The sequence below is a fragment of the Gossypium hirsutum genome, chromosome A12 (assembly GCF_007990345.1).
Source record: "Gossypium hirsutum isolate 1008001.06 chromosome A12, Gossypium_hirsutum_v2.1, whole genome shotgun sequence".
NCBI classification, from domain to species: domain Eukaryota; kingdom Viridiplantae; phylum Streptophyta; class Magnoliopsida; order Malvales; family Malvaceae; genus Gossypium; species Gossypium hirsutum.
The window spans coordinates 102,219,028-102,240,520 of record NC_053435.1 but is presented as its reverse complement, the minus strand read 5'-3'; the positions used below and the strand labels follow the sequence as shown (position 1 = coordinate 102,240,520).

The following is a 21,493-nucleotide window of genomic DNA, read 5'->3' as shown; positions in this document are numbered from 1 at the left end:
GCCAAAATTTTATGCACTTGTTAACATATTTGGTTGGCATTCGTATGCCCACTTTCTAATCTATGTAGACTTTAACGTTTTAGAGATACAACTCGCATTTAACATCCCTATATCCCACACCATAATCGGACTGAAATATTACATTAATTATCAGAATAATAAATTTTAATTTTTTTGTTCAAAGTAAAATTATAACTTGTTGAATATTTTTAATTAATCATCAAGATTGGAGATGAGCTCGGTAATCTTTTTAACATTATTATATTTGAGATAATATTTTAAAGTTAAATAAATTTTTTTATGAAATACAGGGTACACAATTGTGTTTTCGGGCCATTTGGATTTTGGAAACTTTATGATTTTAAAAACATTTATTTCCAACTTGTGTTTACCGTACAATCAGGTCACATGACTGTGTGATTGGTCCGTGTATCTATGTCCTATTTAAAATTTTAAACTTTCTTTGCTAATTTTATAACTTTCACTTGCAAGTGCCTGTTTGAAATCACTTTTTTTTTTTACTTCGAATTGATATGACTTGATTTTGTAAAACTAAAAATGATTTTGGCAAAATCGATTTTTATTATTGATTTGTAATAAGGAAAAAAAAAAGGACAAAATAAACAGATTACTAAAAAGGTGGCAAAAATTGTTTGCAAAATATTATTGCAAGACAGAGTCGACCCGATGAAAACACGTGGTGGACAAAGACTGGTAGAGAAGTGGGATGTAGAGAGCCGTAAGATGCAGAACAATGTTGAAGTGGGTGAGGCATCACCATCGGATAAGTTGATTGCATTCCCTTTCAACTCCACTTTCCTCAAGTCAAATGAGAAATGAAGGTCACCAAGGATACTCCGAATGTCCCCTGACAAGTGGGGTGTGAGACCCACGCGCCACCCCAATCTGCTGCTCGTCTGGGAAATAACTGGTGCTTTCAGGTGGAGGGAATTTCGAACCACACATCATCACACGGTGGCCTTCAACCAATTAATTATTAAACACAAAAACACACAGATTTCCATTCTTATAAGACGTTACAAATCTAAAAAACTTGTTTAAATCACATTGGGTTAATTATAAAATTAAATATTTGAGAAATTTAAGAGTTTATATTAGAGTATTATTTTTCGTATATTTTAATTATAGAATAATTTTAAAATGATAAATATATTTAAATTTGTGACCGTACAAATAACTTCTTTAAATGAACCGGACCACATTATTCCTTTCGTAAGTCTTTGAGGTATTATTTGGCCAATTCAGTATTTTCTTTTAAATTGTTTATATTTATCTAAAAAAAGAGATTAATGATTCTTAATACAAGTAAATCTATTGGACCAACCAAAAGATTTGTATCATTAGATTTGGGACATTGATGGATCTCTTTCGTTTTTCTCGAGAAGGAATAGGATTATAGAATCATGAGATAAGATTGGCATACTTCTTTTGTGGATAACCTAAGACTCCTTTCAATTTTGCTCTAATCAATTTTTATCATTTATGTTATGTTATGTTGGGTATATATAGAAACTTATTGATTAAAATAACAGTTATTATGTTTTATTCATTACATATTTTCTTAAAAATATAACGATAATTTATGAAATTAGTCTTGTTAAATAATAGATAATATTTATGTATTTAATTTTTATAATAAACTTTACTCTTAACAAACATTTGGATTTAGTATTTAATAATAAATTTTAATTTATAATGTTAATTGAAAGTAAAATTGTTTCAATTTGGTCTTACATATATTTTCTAAATGTAATGATGTACATATACAATCATGTATAAATAAAAAATTATGTATATATAATACTTGAGAAGAATCCGTTACAACAATAGAGAAAATCTAGTAGTAGGATAAAGGAAGAAGACAATAACTTTTTTTTTTCTTTAAGTTTATTAATAAACTAATACTTTAAACCAATATAAAGTATGGTTAATTTTGTTTTAATATTTGTAATGTGAATCACATTGCCATGTTCATTGAAAAATAACTCCTAAAAGAAAATTAGATTCCAAATAAAATAAATAAAGTTTGACATATTAAATGTTGAAATCACTTTACAGCTGATTAAATTTTTAAGAAAATGACTACTTTACATCGTACTAAATGTTACTTTATTATTTTTTTATACTAATATAATAAATATTAAAATCAGAGAGTGCTATCAAATTATATGTTTGGACCAAATTTATGAAACATAATTTAAAAAAAAAAGAACTTTTCAAAATTATCCAATTTTACAAACATAATAACTTTAAAGAAAAATTAATATTACATTAAATAAGCACCTTTTTTTTTTTGGAGATATTGAATAACCACCTTTGTTTTGGTGGGAAATAAAGCATTGAGACTTAAATTTAATGTATCATAAATTCAGGGAGGTTTTGTTTTTCCTAGTGGAAAATATTTGTAGTCGGATTTCTCTACTATTAATTAAATTCCCATAAATATTTGTTTATCTGTCTTGGTTAAGTGAGAGCACCCACATGCCCAAACATATTTATAAAAAATTATATAAAAATCATAAAATTTTCTTTTCAATTTTATCCTATCATAAACATCCCTTAAAAAAAATCATAAACATTATTTTGAATCACTCTTTAAAACAAATTCACATCATGAATTAAATTACGATTGAAGTGATAAAAATTTGTATTCATCGATACAAATCTCAAATTCAATTATTAAATAATCCTACCACTACTTTTTATAAGAAAAAAATCACTCTTTAATATCTTTTATATATGATATTTTGTTAAAATATGCTATTAGCCCTTCTACTTTTATATAACTTGAGATTTAGTCCCTAAATTTTAAAAGTTTAAAAATTTTAGTCCAATCATTATCTTTATTGATAATTTTTGTTAAAATTTGTCAATTTAACATGTTTATTTTTCGTCAATCATATGACACTTCACATGAGAACAACTTAATCAATATACAAATTTAGAAAAACTTAATTCGTCATCAAATCTAAATTTGTTGTCAAAGGTAGCTTTGATACTCTTAATTGATTTGAAAGAGAAACAATAAAAGAAGAAGAATACTAACAAACAAATTTCATCTCACTTTCTTATGCTTAAGCAGCAATGAATATGAAAATATTAAGGTTGGTTAAAGCCAAAGGAAAAAATGTTTTATACTTGTAGGAACGTGGGAAATGGTGTCCACATATAAATGCACACGTGATTTGGGTTTTGCCTTCGGTGAGTGTATTTACCAAGCTCCATGTGATGATTTTTATGGCAATTTTCTGACTTTGTTGTATATATGAAAACTAAAACAAACCAAGGCAAGACAGATTAATATTCAAAATAAATGATTCTTGTTCTTTTTGTTGCTGTTAGAAGAAAGAAGTGTGAAATGAATAAGGGTTTGCATCGAAATTAAAGATAGATGAAATTAAACAGCTTAGGAGGATGGTCCAATAATTAATTGTGCTCAATGATGATATTTGGCAATTAAAGAAAAGGGTGTTCCATTTCTCTTTCTCGAGTTTTCATAAATGATTCGTGCATGCATTTTTTGACTTAATTGGCATCAAATTTTACTTTTTTTTTTAATATGATGATTATGTCTGAAATCTAAATGCATTAACACGCCCAAAAAATGAAAAACATCTTTAATGTTGCTAGTCTTGTAAGTCAAGGCAGCTACTATTGACATTGTTACCAAAACCAATACCTATCTTATTATTGTAAACAAATTTTTAAGGTTAAACGTTTTTATTTCCTTTCATCCCACCACAATTTTTAAATAAAAAATAAAGGTATATTAATGTGTTTAAACCTACATTCTCTTACACTAATAATAATGTTGGTGCCAATTAAATTAGGACTTAGTCATACATTTATGTCATACAATTTGTATTTTATAAATTATCCTTGATAAATCACCTCATGTTGATTAATACCAAAAGTGGATATCTTATTCGCTCAATGAAGTTAATTTACATATAGTTTTTATTAAACTTTTCACATTATAAGTCATCTTTTTAAAGTTAGGAGATAAAATAAGTGTTTAGTGATTGAAATCTCTTAAATCCCTATTTTGGGTGACGAGGGGGTCCTATTGTCGAGCCTGTTCTCATGTTCTTGTGAGCAGTAGTTCTATTAAGTTAGACTCATGGTAGAGTTATAAGATACCTTGCTTGGATGTGATCCAACCTTTGTAGGACACAACTGACTATATTATGGGTAGTCAATGGCAAGGTTATTGATTTTCTCAACAAAATGAGAAAATTTTCACCCTTTCTTTTTCAAAGAAATCTTTTTTTCATTCTCACCCTTGAAAGGGAAATATAAGCTAGTGGTGATGGTGTTCCTATTACGTGCTCTGACATTCAGTAACTTCCTTAATTTTTGCACTAATATTTTGAAATTTTATTTCATTTGTGGTGATGTTTTTGCTTCACCGGATAAAGCTTGTAAACAATATTTTAGGGAGCGTTTAGGGCTACCTTTTTACTTATCCTCGTTTTCTTGTCTATGACACCCTCTGTTTGAATTACCTTTGTAAGAGGATGTGTGAGTATCGATGTTTCTTTTTGGGTTTCCTCCTCCTACCATTATAATACGAGTCTTCTTTCTTGGTGTCAAGCTTTATTCATTAGGTTCCAACCTTGTCTTGCTCTCATTGAGCTGCTTATTTAATAGTTTGATTGAGATGTACTTATCTATGGTTGTTTTAGTGACTTTTTTTAAGTAAAGGCAATATTCCGTCTTTTGTTTGACATCGTTGACAAATTGGCATTTTAGAAAAGATTGCCTTTTTCCAAGGCTGGACCATATCGGTGGTGGTAATGCCTTTAATATTCCCTCGTTCCCCACCTCATTTAAGATGTATGTTGATGACTAGTGAGGCGTTGAGTAGGGTGTAACTATTGAATTTAATGCAAAGGCCTTTTTCATTTTTTTGTTCGTGGGAGGTGCTAGTGAGTTCTTCATGTTTTGGCTCTTTTTGGTTGATATGAGTGTTGAAAGCCAATATTCCTTGTATTGGGGAAAGATCTAGCTACTAAGTTGGGCTTCAAAATCTTTTTTTGAATGTGTAATTCCTAATATTATTGATGGGTTAGTGTGGGTAAGTTTTTCGACATGAGTTTTGGCCATAAGCTTTGGAGGGAATGGTTGGTTTTGGTGCACAACTTGAGTTTGCATGTGTAAATATACCTACATTTGACGACAATGGGGATATAATTAATACAACTCATAGGAGGGATCAATTTGAAACCATTGGTATAGTGGTTTATGTTGGTTGGTTAATTTTGAGAAGGCACTTAAGTTGTGCTATTGTTGGGTGTTATTTGAATATTCTAAAGGTTGATGTAACACCCCTAACCCATATTTGTCACCGGAATAGGGTTACGAGGCATTACCGAACTTATACATTATCATTTATACAAAATTGAGTCATAAATTTGCATTTCAAATTAATTCTTTTCAAATTTCACTATAAAGTCCCTAATATGGGCCTACGGGGCCCAATATAAGTTTTGGAAGTGGTTCGGGATTAAACTGGCAACTTTAGAAATTTTTCCTTGAAAATAAGGGCGCACGCCTGTGTGGCCAGCCCGTGGGGATCACATGCCCGTGTGGCCAGCCCATGTGGAATTCTGACTTGCAATTTCTTAAGTATCAGAGGGGCACACGGCCTAGGCACATGCCCATGTGGATAGGTCGTGTGGTACACTGATTTTTCACCATTTTTAAGCCATTTTCACACAATTTTGACACACGACCGTGCTTGAAACCTGTGTCCTTCACACGACCAATACACACAGCCGTGTCTTTGTCCCGTGTACATCCTGACTTCACATTTAAGGATGCAGAGGACACACGGTCATATCACACGCCCGTGGCTTACTGTGTGTCACACACGGCCTAAACACACTCCCGTGTGTCTACCCGTGTGGACAAAAATAGGCTGGTTTAGGCCACTTTTCTCACCCTTTCATCCATTTCCTGCACTTAAACACAATTACACACTAATAGAATTCAACCAATCAATCATTTCAAGCTAAAACATGTATATTTCATTCCCAAACACAAAACATCACATTCAACTTACTTTGCATACTTAATCGTTCCTACAATTACATTATCAAATCAACCCCTATACATGCCATATAAATCAAAAAGTTGTTTAACAAAATCTACTGGATTATCTAGATAGTGTAATACTTGATGTAGATCCGATCCTCCGTTTGTATATAAATCAATCAACAAAATAAATAACATACACAAGTAAGCTTATAAAAGCTTAGTAAGCTCATAGGCATAAAATATAAATCTTACCGAACATAGTACAAAAACATATATCTTTGAAGTTAACTAATTCATCCTGTAAATCACAAATTCATCAATAAGCTCATTTGAATAATTTCCATGTTTCTATTCATAATTTAACTCCTTTGGGCCCATTTATCATTCACTTTAACTCCTTTGGGCCCATTTATCATTCACTTCCATTGACAAATTAGGGAACAATAATGGAATTGAGTGCTTCACAATCACATTGCCATGGAAAAACCATGGACTTGCACATAGTCACATATCACACACCGAAGCCATAGCTCTGCCATGGTCTTACACGGATCACATATAATACCGATGCCATATCCCAGATATGGTCTTATACGGAATCACATTATCACATTACACCGATGCCATAGCCTAGCTCTGGTCTTATACGGGAACACGTATCACATTGCACCGATGCCATAGCCCAGCTATGGTTTTATACGGGCGCACATATCACATCTTTTCCGTCAATTTATCATGGTGATAAAATGAAAGCACTCAAAACCATTGTTCCAACTAATTTGTACTTTTAGCTAAATTCCAACTAATTTGTACTTTTAGTTAAACATTATTTAGTAATTAATACAATTTGATAGTATTCGTCTACAATAAGATACCTGAGCAATCATAATATTTTCATAATAAAATATTGAACTTTTCCATATGAGCTTACCTGCGCTAATTTGCAAAAGTCGTAGAAATTCAAGTACAATTCTTGCAATTTATCTTTTCCACGATTCACTTCATTTTCTTGATCTATAATTATAAAATCATTCCTTCATTAGCATCTATTTCAATTCTATTATAATTCAAAATTTATGCCTTTTAATTTTCAAAATTACACTATTACCCCAAAATTTTCAATTTTTACAATTTAGTCCCTACTCAAATTATTCATCAATTGAGCTAATTCTTCTCAATCAAGACATTATAAACTACTTCAAATCCTTTAACACTCAAAATTTCATCACAACCCTAATTTCAACAACTTTCACAATTAGATCCTAAAAATTGATTTTTATAAAAATCTCTTCATAAAATCATCATATAATAAAATTAAAACCTAAATTCCATGATAAATCATCATAAAATTTCAACACTTATTCATGGAAACTTTCAAAATTACCCATGAAATCAAAAACTAATGAATTAAACAAATGGACCTAGTTGTAAAAGTCTCAAAAACACAAAAATTACAAGAAATAATCAAGAATTGAGCTTACATGTAATAAAAATATGAGAGACCAGCTTAAAAGAACCGTTCAATGGTGTTTTTTCCGGAGAGGATGAAGAAAAATGAAGAAAAATCTAGATTTACCTAATATATCATATTTTACAATTAAATTTTAACCCTATTTCCAATTTTGCCCCTTGTTCACACTTGATTTTTATTTTTCCCGCACACTCATGCTGTCAACCCATCTAATTTGGGTCAATTTACATTTTAACTCCTATTATAATCTCTTAAGCTATTTAATCATATTTTATAGTTTTGTACTTTATTCAATTCAGTCTTTTTTCTTCAATTAACTATCAAAATGGTAAAATTTATTAACGAAAATTTAATACTAACTTATTAACACTCCATAAATATTTTTAGAAATATTTATAGCTCGGTTTATAAATTTGAGGTCTTGATACCATATTTTTATCTCATTTAATCTATAAATTTCCTTTAATTCATAATTTTACTAATTCAAAAATATTTTCTAAAACCACATTTAACTTTTACTTACTAATATCTATACTCACATGTTGGATTTAGTGATCTCGAATCACTATTCCGAAACCACTGAAATTTGGGCCGTTACAGTTGAAAGTTAAGAGTTTAACTTAGCATATACATGGCTTTTTGTCTTTTTCCCACAAATGACACCAATTATCGATACAAGGTTTTGAGTTGGGTGACACAGGGATGTTCACATGATGGCGACAATAGCCACATAGAAAAAGTTAGAGGATAGTGAAGTCTTTAATGGTGGAAATCTCTTGAATACCTATTTTGAAGGAAAATAGAAGGGTTATGTAGGTGGTGAGTTTGGTTTCAAGTTGTCCTCGAATCTTTATGAGCAACAGTTCTATTAAGTAGGGTTGGTTGTAGAGTTATAGAATCCCATGATAGGATATGACTTAACCTATAATAAGATTACTTAAGTTGTAGGTAGCTGGTGGTAAGGTCTTTTATGATGTTTGTTGGGACGTGATAGGAAGGCTTTGGTAGATCTTGGTGGGATTTTAGTGACAATTGTTTAGATGGGAATGGTTGGATGAGCCTTCTTTTACTACTTGAAATATATTTGTTCACAATAATGGATAAAATCTTTTCATAATAGTAACGTCTTGACAATGGTTCATGGTCTTGTATTTGGATGTTGGATTCAAAAAATGTGTAGCTGAATGGAGATCTTGGTGCAATTTATGCTCTAACTTATCTTTCAAAATTAAAGTGTAATGCTTGTACAATCACCTTTTAGATTGAAAATTTTCTTTGATGGCCTTACGTTCCTAGAGCATTCCATTATAAACATATCCCAAAACAGGTCTTTCGTTTGAATCATTTATCATCAATGGTCATACAAATGGAGAAACAATTTTCATGATCACCAAGTAATCATTCCAAAACTTATTATCCAAAATAATCTTATAAACATGTTTTTTTTTTGGTGAAAGCTAATTAGTTACATCTAAGACTTGAGAAAAACCCCTAGATTGATCCAAATCTAAAAAATTCCGAACCCTAAGAGGGTGGAAATCAAAAAATTGCAGCTCAATTCTAGAAGATAATGTTTCTTTTGCCACGTAATCAGCAACTTCATTCTATTCTCTGGGAATATAACGCAAAGCCCAAGAGTTCTCCTGAGAAAGAATACTCTAAATACGCCTGATTAAAGCAGAGTTCGTAACAGCTAGGTTACTTCCTTGAATGGGCCGAACAACTTCCAGATTTTTTGAAAGGATTATCACTCGATCATGACCTCTTCTTTGAACAAGTTTAAGCCTTTCAAAAATGCCCCATAGTTCAGCATCAAATATCGAACATTTTCCAAGATAACGATTAAAGCCAAAGAGCCACTGTCCATTCATGTCTCTTGTAACGCCCTAGCAGAAGCGTTTCCAGTGTCCGAACGTACTGCCCCATCAGTATTAAGGAAGATCATAGAACCATAATCATGCTCTTTTAAGGGAAAACCAGAACCGCCACTAGTAGTTCCTCTAGAGGGTGAGGAATAAAACAATAAAGCAATAAAGCTCCTTAGAAATGACCATGATGTACAAATCATACTTATGATTATGCAAACTCTTCAAAGCAATAAAAGTAGTAGGAAAACATTTTTCATCGAGATAAAAAACATTATTCACCCTTCTCTTCTTCTTTTTAACCAACTTCAAGTCTATATTTGATTATATACAAAAATGTAATAGAAGAAGCATGTTAAGCTTAACTCTCCACATGAGGTGTTTTAACAATATCCTTTAAAATCAAATTCAAATAATATATTACACCTCAAGATTCTTCTTGTTATGCAATCTCCCAACAACTTTAAACTTTGCAAAATTGTTTGTATTTAGTTGCACCACATTGCTTGAACCAACAATTCACAATCTTTGCAAATAGTTTTAACATTTGAAATATGTTCAAATTCACTAACGAATTTTATGAGGCATATTTCTTTAAAAAATACAATAGGAAATTGATTAGGGATAGCTATCTAATATCTTTCCAACCATGTCCCATTACTTTGCGTTTAGATTTCGCCCAAATGCTTTTGTAAGAATCAACAAGCAATTGTAATATTTTTTGAGTCCTCTGGTAGATTGTTTTGTAAGGCATGATATGTCGGACGTTTGTATCCCATTCTCATAGATGATATGACGTCAAGTTAAAAATAAAATGAATCTGCATCATTCATTAGGATACAAAAATTATAGCAAAATCAAGCAATAACCAAGTCGATTTGATGCCACATTTCTTTGACTTGTGATGCAACTTTAATAGTGGGTTGTGATCTAACACTTGTCCCACCAGGAAAATAAGAAGCAATATTTTTATTTGTTAATTAGGGGTAGGAGATAGGGTTATTTGGGATTGAACCCTAGCTTCCATGCCTATAACAAGAAGCAATAAAACTCTTTAATTTTTCATTTTGCCGATGAGCTATTGCCTTCATTAATATTTCTATAATCTTGCTATTCCAGCGTGTTACCTTTAAATTTATGCACACTACAACCAAATGGATTTGTTACTTCTCTCATCATTACATTTTATTTTATGATTTTCAAATTTAGCTAAGTTTTATTGCATTAAAAATCGAACATTTGAAGGCTCTTTCTTGCACGACCCAACATGACCCCTTTTTGCTAATAAGGTGCGTATTTATTCATTCTACACATATTTCATCATTTACCAAATTTAGAACAAAATGTACATGTATATGCCTTTCTTCCACCATTACCCCTCCCTTCCACAACATATGCCCAAATAGGATTGGGTTTAGACTGAGCAGATCGATAACATTGTTTTGATGATGATTGCCTCGATGGATTGAAGCTATGAACATTGTCTATGCTATTATCACAAATATAGACATACAATTTATTAATTAAAATAAACAAGATGGAAGTATGGATACAAAATTATAAGTAAATTGGAAACAAGCAAAACACAATTTTACAATTATTGGCGGTAAGTAAAAGTCTCAAACACACAAAGTATGCAACTTTTTTTTTTCAGTTCAAATTTCCAATTTGTAAGGTACAATAGTATTTGACAACAAGCAAAACATATCAATTCAAATTAATATTAAATGACAACAACTAAAAGTATTTTTATCTAAATTCACGTGTCACGAAAGTAGAATTTTTGTCCCGCAATCCATGTGGCCTTAGGCATTTTTTTCGATTCAAATACACTTAAGTCAACCTAACTATCATAAAGTGAGAATTCTCATAGAATTTCTCTATGGCACCAAATTATAAAACATAAGCAATTCAAAGACAAAAGAACTTGAACGAACAAAAAAGCTACAGAAAAGCAAAAGCACACCAAGTCTAAGTAAATGTTTTTAAAGAATTCTATTATTATGAAGTGAGTACAAATGAGGGGGGAGGTCTCTATTTATAGTTGAGTTCCCCCAAAATACAACAGTACAAATTAAAGTACATCAATGGCCGAGATTAAAAGTAATCTACGAATCGAATCTCCTAAAATTTACAGAATCAAATTTTCTAAAATTACAAATCTTCTAAGATTGCAAATCCTCTTAAGATTACTTCCCATATTTGTCATGCTATGTAGATGAGACTTCAATCTTTCCAAGCAACGACCAATCCTGTTGGGCCATGTAACCCCTTATGAATAAGATGGATCATCCAAGTTTGCCTTGATTGTAGGCTCTCTTTGCGCAGTCCGTGACACACTTACGTACATTAATACACATTCACACATATGCCATGGTACATAGTTAATACTAAAAATTAAACAATAAACATGGCAAGGTGGATTTATCCGAATATCAATTTCAATAAAATTATGCATATAACATTATAGGTTTAATTATGCTGGATAAAATTTTAAATTGAATTCATCAAACGTTGATTTCAATGTTGAATTATTCCTATTTTTTGTAAGATTTATTTTATCATGTAAGTAAAACTACATGAAGTGAGACACATTATTTAGATCCAAAATCTATGGTTAATAACAAATTATTAAGTGAACCCTATCTGATGGCCTGATGGTCAATGGTGTTCACGATCCTAAGTATGGCTTGGGTTCGAATCGAGCTAGTCACATTGATTATTCGAATTTTACCTTATTATTATAATTCACAGAAAAAAAAACATTAAGTGAATTTACTAAAATTGATTTGAAAAAAGAAAACATTGGAATTGTCAATAAAAAATGGGATGTTTTTATCAAACTAATTAACCTAGATTAAGGTGATAAGTGATTGATTTTTTAATTATTTGTAATATTTTTTTTCTTTGAATTATGTTATTTATATCTATATTTTATTTATTATTGATTTAGAGAATAATTATTTTATTTATTATTTATTTAGAGAATAATTAAAGAAAAATGAGCTTACAACACAATACAATTTTACTATTTTAGCCATAACTTGAGTTACAGACTTCCATTTTGGTCCTATAATATATCAATTCAAATGAAATTGAAAAATCTATCTAAAGTTGTTTCACACTAAAACCCAAAAACGTCATAAAGACATCCAAAAACAGCTTAGAAGTTTGACGAGAAAAAAATCAAAAAACTTAGAAAATTCTATTCAATTTAATTAAGGGAAATTTTGTATTTTTTATTATATTATTTTTGCCCTATAAATAGACGTTAAGATTAGGGGGACATAGAGCTGGCCATTCTTAGTTTACTTTTGTTTTGTTTTCTTTATGAGTTTCTAAACCTCTTTTGTAATTGAATTAATATTTGAAATTTGATTCTATAAGTAAGTTTATGAGATCAAATTGCTTCTAGTCTTTCTTTGCTCTTTAGTATTTGCATTTCTTTTGGTTTAATTAAAATTGTTTAGGTTTGTTAAATATTCAGTCAATATTTGATAGCTTAGAATGATTGTTTTGTCAATTAGTTAATTAGTCAATTGATTGATTTTTAATATTTGTGACAACTGTATGATTATTTCTGTAATGTGGGTATGCGATCTAACTTAAACAAACTCTAATTGTGCGTTTCTTGGTTAGAATTAGGTCTCTTTAATTCTTAAGATTACTGATAAATTAAATTCTATAGGATCGTTATATAGTTATTTGTCAATAACGAAATTAATTACTAGCAACTGTCTTAATTATCGAGAAGGTAAAAAGAGATTAAATTATTTGGAGATTATCGGTAACTATAATCAATTTATTGAATAGCATTGAAATTTATCTTTACATTAAATGATCAAACCCTTGAATCAAACGGATACTTTACTTTGACTAGAATTTCATCTCATTAATTTTTCCCAAAAGTTTAATTATTGCTTTGTCTTAATTTTAATTTTAAAGTTTTTCTTAAAACCTCATTCATTATTTATTTATTTTAGTTGAAAGAATAAGATTATTACTGGTTTCTGTTAATTCGATCTTACTTGTCGCTTTTACTAATTTTTTTTTCCAAATAGATTTTATTTTGGATGGCTTCAACAATAGTACATAAAGTTAAAAATATGAATAACGTAGTAAATAGCCAATTATTTTAATATTTCCTTAGCAAAATTGGTACCACACAAAGTCTTTTGTCTACACCTAAGGAAAATGGCTTTTGTTTTTTGAACATGATGTAAATTTGCAATTTGCAAAAGTCATGAACTAAAAACAAGTGAAAATGAGAACATTGTAAAGACTTTGTGTCTTGAAAAAAAAACCCATACTTAATATAGCAAATTGATTATTATCACCTTAAACCAAAGTATCTACTGCTTCAAGCCTTCAAAATTGGTAGTAGGAGATGGGTTCACTGAGCAGCAAATGATAGTTGGTAGCTGCACTCCATAGTTTCAAGCAAATGGCAATTCTTTCTTCTTGAGCGTTTAGCAAATGACAACTTCAATGTTTTTGTTTTAGTCTTTCAATCACGATTTCCCATCTTCAAGTTTCTTGATAGCGTTAGTTATAAATATATATCATATATATATATTTTTTTATGTTTGGTTATTGTCTATCGATTCTTATTTTTTTAATAGGTTTTTATTTTCAGTTTAATGGTGGTCTTGAGTAATTTGAAATATTTTATTTGGAATAATACATTTGTTTACTCTCAATTCAATTCATTAGATCAACCGGTCTAATTTAATTTCTGTAAGATAAAAAGAACTGTTTAAATTTTCATTTGAAGTAAAATTAAATTTTGAAGTCGCACTCTGGCATCGACATTAAGGGTGAATTTTTCAAAAATGTAAGCAATAAAAAATAAATTGTTTTTGAAGTTAAATGTGCTTTTGAACCCAAACGTGAAAGTTAAAGTTTTTAGCTTTTGTATTTGAAAAAACACTTTTGAACAATAATAATCAATTACACAACAACACACGATACTATTTCATTATGAATTTATGATACTTATCAGACATAAAAAATAAGAAAATATAAATTAATAATTTTTTTCATATAAAAAATGAAACGGGAGAACAGCCAACTTTTCAGGTTATTGCATATGTGTTTTTAGTAATTTTATATTCAATAAAATATCATATTATTTTTTGAAATTAAAAATATATAACAATAAAAAAAGTAAAAAAAAGTTTCCATAATGAACTTAGAGAAATAGCTGTGTGGCTTTTTGGTAATTATATATTTATATATATTTATAATTTTTCAATTTTTTTAAATTTATTTTTCATTATATTTTTAATTGTGTACATTTTTATATATGATTTTTTTAGTTTTATATTTTATATATTTTTCAAAATAATAATATAAAATTCATATTTTATAAAAAATAAAAACAGATAAAATTACTAAAAACTAATTTGAATAAATGGTTTTATTTTTAATTTTTTATTTTAAAATAATAAAAATTATTTGGTACACTATCTGTAATTAAGGAGTTTTTAAATTCCAAGGTTGACAAGTGTGCTACAAAGGTATGGTAAAAAATTAAAAAATAAATATTTTTAAAACAGAGGCATGCGAATTTTTTAAGACTGTTTATGAAATAAAAAAGAATACCTTATCAATGTATCAAATATTTACCCTTAAAATAATAATATAAAAAGACATGATATTTTATAAAAAAAATCTAAAAACATATAAAATTAATAAAAATATAAGTTAAATAAATCAGGATAAATGATTGTCTAGATTTAAATAAACCTAGACAACTATTTGTCAACGTTCATTCTTGATATGAATAAATTATATATTTTTAAATTTTTAAATTTTTTTAATTTATATCTATTATGTACCATAATAAGAGGTTATTATGTATTATTGTGTGAGTAGTTGTCAGTACCACGTCAATATAAATTAATTGTATTGTATTAATGTGGAAATACAAAAATGTTTGAAGAGATATAAATTGAAGTATTAACTAGATCAAAAATATCTTTTAATATCAATTAAATGCTTGAGAAACTACATATTAAGCAGGTTTGAGGGGAAAGAATCAACATGCAAGTAAGTAAATTATGTTTATGGGTAAGTAAGGGGAAGCGAGTATCTAAGTTTTGATACTCGCAGAAAACTGAGTTTGCAAAAAATGAAAAATCATAAATAAATAAATAAAAAAGGAAAGAAAAAAGAAGACAAACACAGGAATTTGTCATGTAGCTGAAATGGTCGCAAAGATAGAGATTTGAGTATTGACCCCTTCGCTCCCCTGTACTGTTCAACTGCCACGCAATGAAGTCACTTACACATATCAGTTTCAGACTCTGTTTCTTTTTCAAGTTTTTCACTTCCCTTTCTTTTAATTTGGGTTGGAAAAAATATATATCATTTTTCATCTTTTAAGTTAAGCAAAACCAAACCAATTTCTCTCTCTACGAACCCATCAACTAATTTTTTTTTCATAGCAAATGTCTAGTTTCATTAACAAGTTGCTAATCTAAGCTCTCCAAACTCTCTAGTACTCTGTCACTTCAGTTGCCAACTCATATACTTAAAAACAGCTAGCCTGCAAAATCTCTCTCTTCCTCTCCATTTGAATCTCTCTAATCTAACGCATCTTGCAGAATCTAATCCCGTTAGAAGCTAAACCAGAGAGAAACTGAATGATTTTACACAAATCTAGCTAGGCAAGACAGGAGCTTTATCCTAAATATCTCATCTTTTTTACCTTGCGTTCTCTCCACCACTGCTTCAGCTTCGGCACCACAAATAAAGACACCCCATTAAAATCCACCTTACTGTTACCAGTGTTTTTCCTTCAGTGTTTCCTTACCTAAACAGTAGTACTGAAAGACCCCACTTTTTTTTTCCTCCCCTTTTCTGTCATGCACTCAAGCTTGTTCCTTTTTCAATGAGTTGGAGTTGTCTTAGCTCATCTTCTTGGGGGGTGAATGGGGTGTATGTTATCTCAGTTGGCTGCAAAGTTTGCTTTCTTTCCACCATCTCCACCAACGTATCAGGTTAAGAAGGGTGACAATGGGAAACTTACGGTGGTTTCATCTTCTTCGATGCCTGCTCCTGTTGCCGATGATCCTTCTTTGGATGTGCTTTTGATTGACACCAAACGTGGGAACAAGATTGTTGCTTTTTATTTGAAAAACCCATATGCACGCCTTACTGTGCTATATTCTCATGGCAATGCTGCTGACCTTGGCCAACTCTATGACCTCTTTGTCCAGCTCAAGGTCAACCTCAGAGTCAATCTTATGGGGTCAGTAAATTTTATTTTCTTTCCTTATAAAAGTTGCTCTTTTACATTTTCACATATTTTCTGGCTGAAAATCATGATCACCTGCACTTATAACTCATTTATATTTTGCTTGTCTATGTTGGTGGTTTTCGTCATTGTTGTTTGCCTTTTGTAAATATTATGTGTTTCATGCCTCTTTTGAGCTTTACTCTGTGTGTGTGTGTGTTTCCTTTTTGATGGATTTTTCTATTCTTTTTGTCTAACTTGATGCCTTCACAAATTTCACCTTTTAAAAAAAAAAATCTTTTGGCTTTACTTTTCCAGCATGTAAATATTATCTTCTCATGGGTTCTTTTGTTTTCATGCTTTGGTTCTGAATGGTCTTATTTTGCTTAGATCTGTAATTAGTAGTAGTTCTTGCTAATTAACTCTCTCCCCCCTCCCCACCCCCCACTTTTTAGTCACTAATTTTTTATTTTTTTAAAGTTGAAAAAGTAAAACTGGGTTAATTCATTGATGGCTTGTAGTCACTTTTTATTTTTCCCTACGTAAAGTAATTGATTTTCACTCTTATACTTCTGCGCCTTATGAGCTGTTCATTTTTTCTTTGGACAGATCTACAATTCTTTATAACTTTAGCTTCAATGTATATACAAATCAGATCTTGAAGAAATGTTACTTTATCTGTTTCTAATCCTACTCATTTTGTTGATATTACATCCATTTAAGATTTTTTTTATTTTTTGGATACGTAAAATTAAAGCAAAATTCTGCTACAATATGTAACAGCATTGACAATGATTAGAATCCACCTTCAATAAGTAAACAAAACAAACAAAATACAGCTTATTCAGGTGCCTATTTCCAACCTTCAACGGGTTTAAGGATTCAGTAAATGTGCAAAAGATAATCTATGCCTAAGAAAACATGGCTCATATTAGTCTTTCCCTTTCTGCATCTTGCATTTGATGGTGTTGAATATGGTGGACAAAGACACACACACAGACACATTGATCACACCTGGCTTTATTTTGGTGTAATGACATGGAATTGAGCTGTTGTTTTAATCTGCTATTTAGTTCCATGTCCTACTATGTTATTAATTGTTTGATTTCTGTTATCTTCCATGTGGATGCTATAATGCAGGTATGACTATTCTGGCTATGGAGCATCTACTGGGAAGGTAGGTCATCATCTATATAATGCTTCATTGCTCCAATTATAGCTGATTTGCTCATGCAATCTAGGGATTTTCATCCACTATTTGATTGCTTGAAAATAAACCTAAGCATTACATCAAACTACAGTTGACTTCCATTTTTTGTTTATTGATACTTTAGAAACAATAGACTCCTTGTTCCTTTGCTGTTGAAATGGACCTGGATTCTAAGTTTTTTGGCTTCAGTAAGCTATCTTATTCGGAAGTATGTGGTGTCTTTGCTAATGTTTCTGTTTTATGGTTTCCAGCCAAGTGAATCCAACACTTATGCTGATATAGAGGCAGTGTATCAGTGTCTTCAGACTGAGTATGGAATAAGTCAGGAAGATTTGATTTTATATGGACAGTCAGTTGGAAGTGGGCCAACGTTACATTTGGCAGCTAAACTTCCGAGGCTAAGAGGTGTCGTTTTGCATAGCGGCATTCTTTCCGGCCTTCGTGTACTCTGCCATGTTAAGTTTAATTTCTGCTTTGACATTTATCAGGTAATGACATATGCATGTCTGCATTGTGAGGAAGATATCTAACATAATTATTATAATTAGCAGTCTGATAATTGGTGTACTATTTTATGATATAAGAATGTCAGCTTGTTGGTTGACACTAGTGGGAATGTTACTTGCTTGTGAACTAAATTTGAGCAGCATTGATGTTTTTGTGCTATCTATATCTGCTCTATGCTTGAGCTAATTATGATCTTCATAAATGCAGAACATCAAAAAGATTCAGAAGGTGAAGTGCCCCGTGCTTGTAATACACGTAAGTACCTTTAAAATCGTCTGAACATTATAGATCTCATTTCACTTTTCAAGGATCCCCCCATGCTATGCTCATTTGAAATTACGAGCTCAACATAAAATTCTCTACAAGTGTTTAGGGAATTCTGGGATATAGTAGTTTCCTAATTACAGTCAATCAATAAGCACTTGTTTTGTTCTGTTGCTTGAATTGTAACTTGCTTTGATAAACTTCTGTTTTAAGTTAGCTCCTGCGCTGATTTCAGTTATATGGTCCGAGCTGCATCTACCTTGTGCCCTTTTATAAGAGTTCTTAAATGTCAATTATTTTCATTAGAAGTTTTCTGTTAGTGTCAAAGTTTAAGTTGGTTGGATCGAATATTAATCAGGGTACGGAAGATGATGTTGTCAATTGGCTGCATGGAAATGGACTGTGGAAAATGGCAAGGGAACCTTACGAGCCTTTGTGGATCAAAGGAGGTGGTCACTGCAACTTGGAGCTATACCCTGATTACATACTCCATCTTTGCAAGTTCATTTATGAAATGGAGAACACGACAACAGCGATTCGGCTTAAAAGGATTCGGCAAAGTCTCAGTCTACCAACAAGGTCAAATACCAACTCTTCAGCTCAGGGTGACGGCTGCTGTAAGATTAAAATATGCCAACCTAAATGCCTCAAATGTCCAAAACCAAGATGCGGTAAATGTTTCCGGTTGCCGAAAAGCCTTTGTTGTTGGAAGCCCTGCAACTGTTGCTGGAAGCCGGAATGCCGGTTGAGTTGCTGCTGCTGCTGCTTCTGCTTCAAATGCTCAGAATGGAGATGTTGTGTGGGTATACATAAAGGGATAAATGGTAAACAAGAGGGCTAATGGTGATATTGTGCTCTGTATAGATTTGCTCAACTTGCTAACATCCCCCCCCCCTTCTAATCATTGGCAGTAGTACACAAAACAAAGAGGAACTACCTTTTCTGATAATTTTTAGGGGAAAGAAATTTGATTGAATATTTTCATCATATTGGGGATTCTTGAAGTTAGTGATTTTAGTTTGGTGGTTCAAATAATATAATCTCTTTTTCTACTGTTGCTTTGATATATTCCATATAAATTTATCAGCAGACTGGATTGTTGTATCGAAATGTCTGGTTATGGGCCTCATGGCCCATATTTAAAAAAGTTAAGGTGAAAGAAAGGGAGTAGGCATGAACAATGCAATGTTCTAGAGAGAGATTATAATATATCATCAATCTAGGATTAAAAGAAACGGAGTGGGTAGAATATTGACATTTTCATGGGAAACGAAACATTGATTTAGAATTGGGGAATCTACTTGGTCATAGTAATAAGATAAGCTTGAGTTGTCCAACAACTTGGCTCTGTTATGAATTGAAAAAGGTAAAGATTTTCAACATACAATATATGATTTACACTATAAAGCAACTCGAAATTAGGAGACTTGGTATATAAATAATGAACCAATAAAGAAACTTTCGTGATTTTGGAATTGGAAGACATGAACCATTTCTTCCTCAATGCAAGGCCAGCTACTCTTTCTTCTTTGTTTCCTTTCAGGGCAAGTAGGGGCTTAATCTCTCTAGGTTAAATGAAAAAAAAAAAAACTTGTACTTGTAGTCCCTCCCTACAATTATTTCGTTTTAGTTTTTTTTGTTTAAATGGTGCATTTTCATTTTTGATCCCTCTTAAAATTAATAATTTAGTTTTTTCCCTGACTTAAAAAGGTTGTTATTTTTTGCGTTCTAAACTATGTCAAATAGGGAAAAAGTTGGGGCGCTGGCAGGGTTTGGTCTCCCTAAAAATGAAAATTTTTACTTTGGTAATTTTAATTGAGTAAATAGTAAAATTATACTTTGGCACTCCTCAAGATGATAAAATTTTGATTTAATCTTTTAAAATTATAAAGATATAAACTATTAAATTTGTGAAATTATATTTTAGCTCCCATAAGAATATACAACTTAATTCCACTCCAAGAAAAAATTTCATACTTCACCTTAATATCGAAAGAGAGGCTTTTTTACCCAAATATTATAAAATAAAATAAAAAATTCAAAAATGGTATCCCACTCGATTAATAACGGGAATGGGTTATTTAGGGGTGGAGAGTAGTGCAGAGGCGGCACTAAAGGAATCTGTTCTTTTTTTTAAAATAAAAAATATTATTGTTTGTGAGACTGCTTCCTTTGGTGCTGCCTGTCAGGTAGACACCACCAATTTTTTGGTTGTATTAGGTTATACGGGTTATTTTGGTGCTGCATATTAGTAATCCTCCATTAATATAATATTTTTTTTGATCAACTGATTTTTGTCAGTGTCAGAAAAAATGAATGGTGCTGTCTCTGCTCCACCCTCCACCCAAACAACCCATTTCAGTCAGGTGGGTGTTTTCGTTTTTCCATACGAATTTGGATATCGATGCGGAGTTGATGAATCCTGTAAACCATTTTTGCTGCAAATTCAAAATTACAAATCAACACAATTTACACAAAATGATACAATTGGTCAAACACACAAAATTGAATTGTGGGATTCGTTTGAAGGAGTCCTCTTTCCCCGAAATAAGCCCAAAGAAAAGGCTCCCCAAACTTACAATTTACACAACCTCCGATCATTTACAAATTTGACGTTTAGAAATCTCACAAGGGTTTGACCATTGAAATTATTAATTAGGTCTCCTTTTATATCTGATTTTATTTATTTATTTTGCTACTTAAATTTAACAATTAATTTTGAATTTAAAAATGTAAAAGTATGATAATATATCACAGTTTTTGTAATAGATTAAATTTTCAGTGGTATCGGAACAGTGATTATTTAGTGAATATAAGTTAAATGTGAAGTTAAATTTTTTTTTGAAATAGCGAATAGTATACTAGAAATAAATATT

General features: G+C 30.9%; 1 protein-coding gene across 1 annotated transcript; it reads left to right on the top strand.

Annotated features, from left to right (window-relative positions):
• The first annotated feature begins 15,661 nt into the window (after window positions 1-15,661).
• Window positions 15,662-19,669, top strand: LOC107946774 (alpha/beta hydrolase domain-containing protein 17C). The gene is made up of 5 exons (XM_016881230.2): window positions 15,662-16,651; window positions 17,777-17,813; window positions 18,098-18,334; window positions 18,561-18,608; window positions 18,976-19,669. The coding sequence occupies exons 1-5, from the start codon at window positions 16,332-16,334 to the stop codon at window positions 19,456-19,458; spliced, it is 1,125 nt and encodes a 374-aa protein (XP_016736719.1). The 5' UTR covers window positions 15,662-16,331; the 3' UTR covers window positions 19,459-19,669.
• The last annotated feature ends 1,824 nt before the right edge of the window (window positions 19,670-21,493 follow it).

What these genes read in the sequence shown, in the direction of transcription:
- LOC107946774 (XM_016881230.2), top strand. Translation starts at nt 16,332, where the DNA reads ATGGGGTGTATGTTATCTCAGTTGGCTGCAAAGTTTGCTTTCTTTCCA. An exon ending in ATGGAGCATCTACTGGGAAG is followed by an intron (nt 17,814 to 18,097) that starts GTAGGTCATCAT and finishes TATGGTTTCCAG; the next exon opens with CCAAGTGAATCCAACACTTA. An exon ending in TCTGCTTTGACATTTATCAG is followed by an intron (nt 18,335 to 18,560) that starts GTAATGACATAT and finishes TCATAAATGCAG; the next exon opens with AACATCAAAAAGATTCAGAA.